The following is a 9879-nucleotide window of genomic DNA, read 5'->3' as shown; positions in this document are numbered from 1 at the left end:
TTAATGAGAGCCTATAGGGAGAGTTAGCACAAACCTGCCCACACAACAGTAGACTTCAGACAAGTTGGTCATCTCTAACCCAGGCCAATTGTATGGAAAGAGGGACATCTGGTGGTAGGATAAGTAAACTGAATCCCAGGCACAACCATGTGAAATAAAACAATATTTACACTTTACATAGATTATGATGGGAAACAAATAGTGAATTTTATAAAAACCATTGACACATCTTTGAATCAAACACTTTATATTACTTTCAATGTACAGAATGTATTTCATTACAAACAAAAAGGTGGTGTCATTAATAAATGATAAACACGAAACAAGTGTCCAACAGGGTGGAACAACAAATCAGTAATCACTGTCACAAACCAAACGGATATAGTGACGTGAAAAGTGTAACAGTGTGTTGTAACTGAAACGCAACAGACCAGGACTTTATTCATTAGTGCAAAACGTTTTGCAACAGAAAAGAAAAACACTTTTTATTGGACAATTTCAGGTAGTCATCCCCGTTTCAGCCTGTCTGCTTCTGATGGTTCCTAGTGAATAAAACCCAGCTGTGAGCAGATTCATCCTGAGACTGAGTATCACTCTCCAATTATCTAGTGATGAACAGGATTTCCCCCTTTGTATACGAGTAATACTACTCTTCATTCTCTAGTCAGCTAGGTATCTGAAACAAAACGAGGCACAACTTTGGAGAGTAAGGCTTATCTTCTGGGTTTTATGGGGATGATGAGTGATAGTCTTTGGTTTCCATGTTGTTTAATGATGCCACCAGCCTGATGACTGCTGGGGATATGGACAAAAGACAGAGGTACCATCCAAAGTAACACGTTTCATAGTTAAATATTATTATATTAGTTTAAAGTCTAAATATGCTGCTTTTAAATAAATATATATCTCTCTCTACATACATGGTCACATGAAACCCTTGACAAGTTCTGAAATTAAATGACACGACAACCACAATACATATGCACAGATCCTTCAGATAGACGTTTCACTAGTCAGCCAATGAATAATACTAGTTACTGGGCGGGCAGGTGGGCAGACAGACAGAGGCAGAGAGACAATAACAGTCTTCTCTCTCACATCTGTACAGTCTGTCATGCAACTTACACATTTCTAAACAATGAATTGGGACACTTATAAAAAAAAAAGTGTAATTTTCTTCTTTATCCAAACAAACATTATTGGGTGTCAATTGAATCGGTCAGATAGCTATGGTGCAAATTCAGACAATAATCTGCATAATAGGAATGGCAGTTAGAGCATTTGGGATCCTATGAGTCAGTTGGGATCCTATGAGTCAGTTGGGATCCTATGAGTCAGTTGGGATCCTATGAGTCAGTTGGGATCCTATGAGTCAGTTGGAATCCTATGAGTCAGTTGGAATCCTATGAGTCAGTTGGAATCCTATGAGTCAGTTGGAAACCTATGAGTCAGTTGGGATCCTATGAGTCAGTTGGGATCCTATGAGTCAGTTGGGATCCTATGAGTCAGTTGGGATCCTATGAGTCAGTTGGGATCCTATGAGTCAGTTGGGATCCTATGAGTCAGTTGGGATCCTATGAGTCAGTTGGAATCCTATCAGTAAGTCGTCGAGTATGAATCCAAGAAATACAGTAAGAGAGACATTTGAACCAAGGCACTGTAGGTAAATCAGTCACTTCTAGAGCTCCATACAAAAATGCTTGTCTAACTTTATTCACACATGTTTATTTTAGTAAATATTTCCTTAACTCCTATTTTTCTTAAAACTGCATTGTTGGTTAAGGGCTTGTAAGTAAACATTTAATGGTAAGGCGCATGTGACAAATAAAATGTGATTTAATTTGATTTACCTCAACAACCCAGTAAGGACATTGATCTCACACAATTCTTCTGTAATTAGTGCACTGACTTGAATTATGTTTTTAACTTCAGGAGGATCCCAAATGCTTATTTCAATCTACACATTTGTGTTCCAAGGTACCAAGTGGAAGGGTCTTGTATTCTCTATGGTTAGATATTCTAGCTGTGGGGATGTTCTTGTCATTTGTTTTCCTGGCAAAGCTACTACTGATGTATTTCTACACTTCCTCTTTATGCACTAATGAAAATGAATCCTTAAATGTAATTTTCTCTTCCCCGCCAAAATGTTTGTCTTGTGCTCTCAGGCAGAAGTGTAACATTAATAAACATGAAAACACTAGTCAGACGAGAAGTTCAATCTGAACATTCTTCTCCTCTCTGCCAAAGAGTCAGATATGAACAGATATAATATCAAAACAAACCAATATGGACTGTCCTCATTGGCAATAGAACATGACCTCAATAAACTTTTGTCAAACTAGACCCTGAGTGGGACAGTAGACAAAGTCGTTAAACTTATATTTGAGTACTTTGAAAAGGTCCAGATACCCTGAAAACTAACTTGCTCTGGGACCTTAGTAGGATACTTTTTTATCCAAAGTTATCTTCCTCAAATAATACTTCCATTTGAGTTCATGGCAAAACATGAATTACTTGTAAACCCAGACATCATGATAAGTGCTCTATGACAGAGAAATACAGTTATCCCTATGAAATGAAAGAGATGGCCAACGAGAACAGAGATTGAAGAGAACCAGCATTATGCATTACGGATGGGAGGAAAACGTACCCCATATCCAGGTGTCCACTACCCACATGTTTCTGTGGCTAGCTGGTTCTCCTAATGTGCTAAATTGTAACATTACAGATCTGACCCTGTATCTCTTTCACTATGTTTGCACAGCATATACATCTGCTACTGTAACACCATGTGACATTTGACCCTTTATGAGTACCACAAACAATGTTAGTTACTGTGAGTCATACTACATTGTTAATGCATGACTGTACTATAAAGGTTGACCATCCATCCAGTCAACACAACCAAGCTACAGGATCTCGCACCAACCAGGGTCTTCACAAGTCCAACAGGAGATACATAGTGTTGGGAGGCTGTGGTAGTTTTTATTTTGTCTTCGGAAGTTTAGACCCTTGAAGTTGTTAAGCACACTGAGAAATTCATGTATAAAAAGCACTATATAGCCACAGATGAAATGCAATTGACTGATGATTGATTGAATAAGTGAGCAACCCAGTCAGGGGATATGTAGAGAAATTTCCAGCAGAGGGTGCCAGGATATAATAGCAATCATTCCAAGTGCCTTAGTCAGTCAGTTGTAGTTATTGGTAGACTAGAGCCTTGTCTCTCATTCTCACATTAGGCAGGACAATCCATTGGGTCTTCCCAAATTGAACAGCTCCTCTCTCTTCAGCCTTCCACAGCCCTGAGGCTGGGTATTGTGGTCCTATGTACATGCAGTCATCAGAGGAGGACTACAGCTAGTCCGACTCTTCTCTGGAGCTGAAGCTAGGCCAGGACAAGCCTGGGGCCACAGTTCTGGGTGTGGAGGGCTCAGAGAGACGTGTGCTGGGCTGAGTGGAGGGCTCTGTGGGGGCTTCGTACTGGGGCAGCTCTCCTTCTGACGGCAGATCCCCGTCTGGGAGGTAGGGAGGCGGGGGAAGGTCAAACCAGGGAGGCCGGCTGGAGGCATGATGGAGAAGGAAAAATAAATACAGGAAGAAGCACACACATAAATGAAAAAATGTTGCTCCGAAGTATTCTGAAATCAAGTCTAGAGGCAGATTAATCAAAAAAACACATTTAAATAGGAAAAGCTAACGTTGGCAAAATGAATTGGCCTCACGCTACTCGCTCCAGTACAGTACATTTACTGTATGTCTACCTGACATCCAGCACGGCCTGGGAGTAGGAGGGTGGTGTGTCCATGGACATGTCAGCAGGGTAGAGGGTCCTAGACAGCATCTGTAGCCCTTGTGAACCTGCACTGAACTGGGCTTCTGCAGACGGGGAGGTGGGGGAGAGGCCAGGGCCAGCTGGGTGGATGTGTCCCCGGTCCAGGATGACCACGCGGGATAGCAGCAGGGGCTGATGGTGGTGGTGGTGGTAGGAGGACCGGACCTCCCGGGGCAGCAGCACGCTGCGCTTCCTCTGGTGGTGCAGAACCAAGGCCAACAGCGCCACCACCAGGACAAAGATGACAGCGCTGCCGATGACTGCGTAGGTGATGCTAGGGTAGTTGCGGTAGTCCAGGGTTACAAAGTCCTGGCCTGGAGCTTCTGGAAGAAGGAGGGAGAATAGAATAAGAATGGTTAAGTTTTATGCTACTGTCATGTTTAATATTATAATGTCACATTCATAATAGTTGAGGGATTTCAGTTGTTCCCAGTGGAGAGGAGAACAAGATCTAGCTCTAAGTGGCAAATTGGAGAAGCAAAAAACTTTCTAGAGTTCAGGAACTTACAGTATCCTGAGATGAAAACAGAAAGCAACACTACAGGGAAACTCTGATTACTGCTGTAGTGGAGAGGGCAACACACACACACACACACACACACACACACACACACACACACACACACACACACACACACACACACACACACACACACACACACACACACACACACACACACACACACACACACACACACACACACACACACACACACACACACACACACACACACACACCAGAGAAAGTAACTTAGGAACTCACAGCTCAGGATGAGAAAGTGAATAGTTGGTGGTCAAAAACAGAACAGAGGGAGTTGCCACACTAATAAGGAGCACTGTGCCTTATTATTCCAGATGAGTGGAAGGAATGGCACTTAAACAAATCCTCTGATATTACTGGCTCAGAATTTCAAATCAGCTGCTGAGGGTGAGATAGGAGCCCTGTAAGGCATCCATATTACGACTTACCGGTACTGGATCTTATTACGATTGACGGGTTCGGTATCCATATTAGAACTGACTGGTATGGGACCCATATTTGGAGTGGTGTAATGCTGCTTTGGTTTTGCGGATTACTGCTCTGAGGCAGAGAGAAGAAATCACATTGACTGGCTAGATGAGAATCAAGACCAGTCCCAGTAAGGTTTATGCATTTCTGTCACAGTCTGAACAAGACATTAAGGAGTAGGATTACTGGGGTCTATAAGGGTGCTATAGCCAATCCCATTACAATGCAGAACAACCCTCTACATTTAGGAAATATCCATATTAGCCCAGCACATTGTTCTATTGCACTCAAAAGATTGGATATGTAATTCAAAGCCTGATTACAACTGTAGAAGTAGGAGCACCTCTTTTACGATAGTCTGCATCTGTACAGCAAATGAAATTACGCAACGTCAGTAGCCTACACAGCATGTGGTGATTGCTATCCACTTTCAAATCTGTCAGGCTTTGACAGAGTTGTCTGAACTCTACCTGGCTTTGAGAGGCAAGGTGGTTTTGTAATGTTGTTTTCTCAGGTTGAGATTCTACCTACTCCATATACCTTAAAAAAGTCGATTTGTGGATCAGAAATCCATTCAGTATCTGGTGTGACCATTATTTGCCTTATGCAGTGCAACACATATCTTTTGAGTTGCACTGATCAGGCTGTTAATAGTGACCTGTAGAATGTTGTCCCACTCCTCTTCAATGGCTGTGCGAAGTTGCTGGATATTGGTGGGAACTGGAACACGATGTCGTACACGTCGATCCAGAGCATCCCAAGCAGCCTCAATGGGTGACATGTCTGGTGAGTATGCAGGCCATGGAAGAACTGGGACATTTTCATCTTCCAGGAATTGTGTACAGATCCTTGCGACATGGGGCCAAATTGCAAAAATCGCTGAAGTTGGAGACTTTTATCTCCCTCACCAACTTCAAACATCTGCTATCTGAACAGCTAACTGATCGCTGCAGCTGTACATAGTTTATCGGTAAATAGCCCACCCAATTTTACCTACCTCTTTCCCATACTGTTTATATTTATTTACTTTTCTGCTCTTTTGCACACCAATATCTCTACCTGTACATGACCATCTGATCATTTATCACTCCAGTGTTATTCTGCAAAATTGTAATTATTCGCCTACCTCCTCATGCCTTTTGCACACAATGTATATAGACTCTCTTTTTTTTCTTCTTTTTTTCTACTGTGTTAACTCTGTGTTGTTGTCTGTTCACACTGCTATGCTTTATCTTGGCCAGGTTGCAGTTGCAAATGAGAACTTGTTCTCAACTAGCCAACCTGGTTAAATAAAGGTGAAGAAAGGGATCATGCTGAAACATGATGATGGCAGATGAATGGCAAGACCATGGGCCTAAGGATCTCGTCACGGTATCTCCAGATGAATGGCAAGACCATGGGCCTAAGGATCTCGTCACGGTATCTCCAGATGAATGGCAAGACCATGGGCCTAAGGATCTCGTCACGGTATCTCCAGATGAATGGCAAGACCATGGGCCTAAGGATCTCGTCACGGTATCTCCAGATGAATGGCAAGACCATGGGCCTAAGGATCTCGTCACGGTATCTCCAGATGAATGGCAAGACCATGGGCCTAAGGATCTCGTCACGGTATCTCCAGATGAATGGCAAGACCATGGGCCTAAGGATCTCGTCACGGTATCTCCAGATGAATGGCAAGACCATGGGCCTAAGGATCTCGTCACGGTATCTCCAGATGAATGGCAAGACCATGGGCCTAAGGATCTCGTCACGGTATCTCCAGATGAATGGCAAGACCATGGGCCTAAGGATCTCGTCACGGTATCTCCAGATGAATGGCAAGACCATGGGCCTAAGGATCTCGTCACGGTATCTCCAGATGAATGGCAAGACCATGGGCCTAAGGATCTCGTCACCGTATCTCTCTGCATTCAAATTGCCATCGATAAAATGCAATTGTGTTCGTTGTCTGTATGCCTGCCTGCCCATACCAAAACCCCAATACCACCATGGGGCACTCTGTTCACAACAATGAGATCAATAACCTGCTCGCGCACACAACACCATACACGTGGTCGGTCTGTGGTTGTAAGGGCAATTGGACGTACTGCCAAATTCTCTAAAATGACGTTTGAGGCGACTTATGGTAGAGAAATTAACATTAAATTATCTGGAAACAGTTCTGGTGGACATTCCTGCAGTCAGCATGCCAATTGCGAGCTCCCTCAAAACTTGAGACATCTATGCCATTGCGTTGTGTAACAAAAACTGCACGTTTTAGTTTGGCCTCTTATTGTCCACAGCACAAGGTGCACCTGTATAAGGATCATGCTGTTTAATCAGCTTCTTGATTTGCCACACCTGTCAGCTGGATGGATTATCTTGGCAAAGGAAAAATGCTCACTAACAGGGATGTAAAAAAATTTGTGCATTTGGAACATTTTTGGGATCTTTTATTTCAGGTAATGAAACACGGGACCAACACTTTACATGTTGAATTCATATTTTTGATCAGTGTATATTTATATTTCGGTCTCTGATATTGCTCATTCTGTTATTACTTAATTTTTCTGGAATCTGTCTTTTTTTATGTATTATTATTGATATTAGGTATTACTGCACTGTTGGAGCCAAGCATTTCACTGCACCTGCGATAACATCTGCAAATCTGTGTACGCGAACAATAAACTTTGATTTGGATTTGATTTACAACTGTAGGGGTAGACTTTAGAGGGGGAAGTGTCTTGTTGTAGGAGTTCTAAAGGCTTTCTCACATGGATCTCTCATTGATCTGCTATATCAGCTTCATCTGGCTCTGTAAGTGTTTATGGTTTTCAGTGGCCCTGCAGATACTGTATATATATATACAGTACATATAAATGGTGTGTTTTGTATGTAAACACTATTGAAGTGACCAGTGTTCAATGACTAGAATATAGAATATACATATAAATTGAGTAAAACAGTATGTAACATTATTAAAGTGACCAGTGGTGAATGACTACGTACCATACATATGGTAGCAGGATAGAGTACCGGGTGGTAGCCGGCTGGAACAGTGACTACGTACCATACATATGGTAGCAGGATAGAGTACCGGGTGGTAGCCGGCTGGAACAGTGACTACGTACCATACATATGGTAGCAGGATAGAGTACCGGGTGGTAGCCGGCTGGAACAGTGACTACGTACCATACATATGGTAGCAGGATAGAGTACCGGGTGGTAGCCGGCTGGAACAGTGACTACGTACCATACATATGGTAGCAGGATAGAGTACCGGGTGGTAGCCGGCTGGAACAGTGACTACGTACCATACATATGGTAGCAGGATAGAGTACCGGGTGGTAGCCGGCTGGAACAGTGACTACGTACCATACATATGGTAGCAGGATAGAGTACCGGGTGGTAGCCGGCTGGAACAGTGACTACGTACCATACATATGGTAGCAGGATAGAGTACCGGGTGGTAGCCGGCTGGAACAGTGACTACGTACCATACATATGGTAGCAGGATAAAGTACCGGGTGGTAGCCGGCTGGAACAGTGACTACGTACCATACATATGGTAGCAGGATAGAGTACCGGGTGGTAGCCGGCTGGAACAGTGACTACGTACCATACATATGGTAGCAGGATAGAGTACCGGGTGGTAGCCGGCTGGAACAGTGACTACGTACCATACATATGGTAGCAGGATAGAGTACCGGGTGGTAGCCGGCTGGAACAGTGACTACGTACCATACATATGGTAGCAGGATAGAGTACCGGGTGGTAGCCGGCTGGAACAGTGACTACGTACCATACATATGGTAGCAGGATAGAGTACCGGGTGGTAGCCGGCTGGAACAGTGACTACGTAGCATACATATGGTAGCAGGATAGAGTACCGGGTGGTAGCCGGCTGGAACAGTGACTACGTACCATACATATGGTAGCAGGATAGAGTACCGGGTGGTAGCCGGCTGGAACAGTGACTACGTACCATACATATGGTAGCAGGATAGAGTACCGGGTGGTAGCCGGCTGGAACAGTGACTACGTAGCATACATATGGTAGCAGGATAGAGTACCGGGTGGTAGCCGGCTGGAACAGTGACTACGTACCATACATATGGTAGCAGGATAGAGTACCGGGTGGTAGCCGGCTGGAACAGTGACTACGTACCATACATATGGTAGCAGGATAGAGTACCGGGTGGTAGCCGGCTGGAACAGTGACTAAGACAAGTGGTGACTGTCTGAAGATGATGAAGACAGCTTGTCTGTCGAAACATTGGTTATAAAATTATTGCATCTGAGCTCCTAGATTGAAGCTCTCATTTTCTTTTTCTAGTGGTGACTGTTTAACAGTCTCTCAGTCCCAGTTTTGATGCACCCGTTCTGTCTCTGCCTTCTAGCTGGTAGGGTGGTGAACAGGATGTGGCTCGGGTGGCTGAGGTACTTGATGATCTTCTTGGCCTTCCTGTGACACCGGGAGCTGTAGATGTCCTGAAGGGCAGGCAGTCTGCCCCGACTGATGCGTTGGGGTGACTGCACCACCCTCTGGAGAGCTCTGTGGTTGCGGACAGTGTAATTGTCGTACCAGGCGGTAAACAGCCCGACAGGATGCTCTAAATTGGGGAATGTGTAGAATTATGTGAGGGTCTTAGGGGCCAAGCCTCCTGAGGTTGAAGAGGTGCTGTTGCTCCTTCTTTACCACCCTGTCTGTGTGAAGGGACCAGTTCAGGTTGTCAGTGATGTGCACGTCCAGGAACTTAAATCTTTTGACCTTCTCTACTGTGGTCCCGTCGATGTGGATAGGGGTGCACTCTCTCTGCTGTCTCCTGAAGTCCACAAACAGCTCTTTCGTTTTGTTGTCGTTGAGGGAGAGGATATTTTCCTGGCACCACTCGCTGTAGGCCTACCACCGCTGTGTCGTCTGCAAACTTGATGATTGAGTTGGAGACGTGCATGGCCATGCAGTCATGGGTGAACAGAGAGTACAGAACGGGGCTGAGTGTGCTGCCACGGTGTTGAGGATCAGCGTGGCGGAGGTGGTGTTGCCTACCTT

The 9879-nt window shown here is 44.3% G+C and overlaps 1 protein-coding gene across 2 annotated transcripts in view; it reads right to left on the bottom strand.

Moving 5' to 3' along the window:
• Positions 1-236: 236 nt before the first annotated feature.
• LOC135509246 (low-density lipoprotein receptor class A domain-containing protein 3-like) overlaps positions 237-9879 on the bottom strand; it is a 170747-nt gene continuing 161104 nt past the window's right edge. For both annotated transcript variants that reach the window (XM_064929739.1, XM_064929740.1), the window contains 2 exons: positions 3765-4158; positions 237-3562 (listed from right to left, as the gene is read on the bottom strand). In XM_064929739.1, the coding sequence (XP_064785811.1) occupies positions 3361-3562; positions 3765-4158 (596 nt within the window). In that variant the 3' untranslated portion in view covers positions 237-3360. The remainder of the gene's footprint in view (positions 3563-3764; positions 4159-9879) is intronic.

The sequence above is a fragment of the Oncorhynchus masou genome, chromosome 22, assembly GCF_036934945.1.
Source record: "Oncorhynchus masou masou isolate Uvic2021 chromosome 22, UVic_Omas_1.1, whole genome shotgun sequence".
NCBI lineage: Eukaryota > Metazoa > Chordata > Actinopteri > Salmoniformes > Salmonidae > Oncorhynchus > Oncorhynchus masou.
Note: the sequence above shows the minus strand (reverse complement) of the source record. Positions and strands in the feature narration are given on the sequence as shown.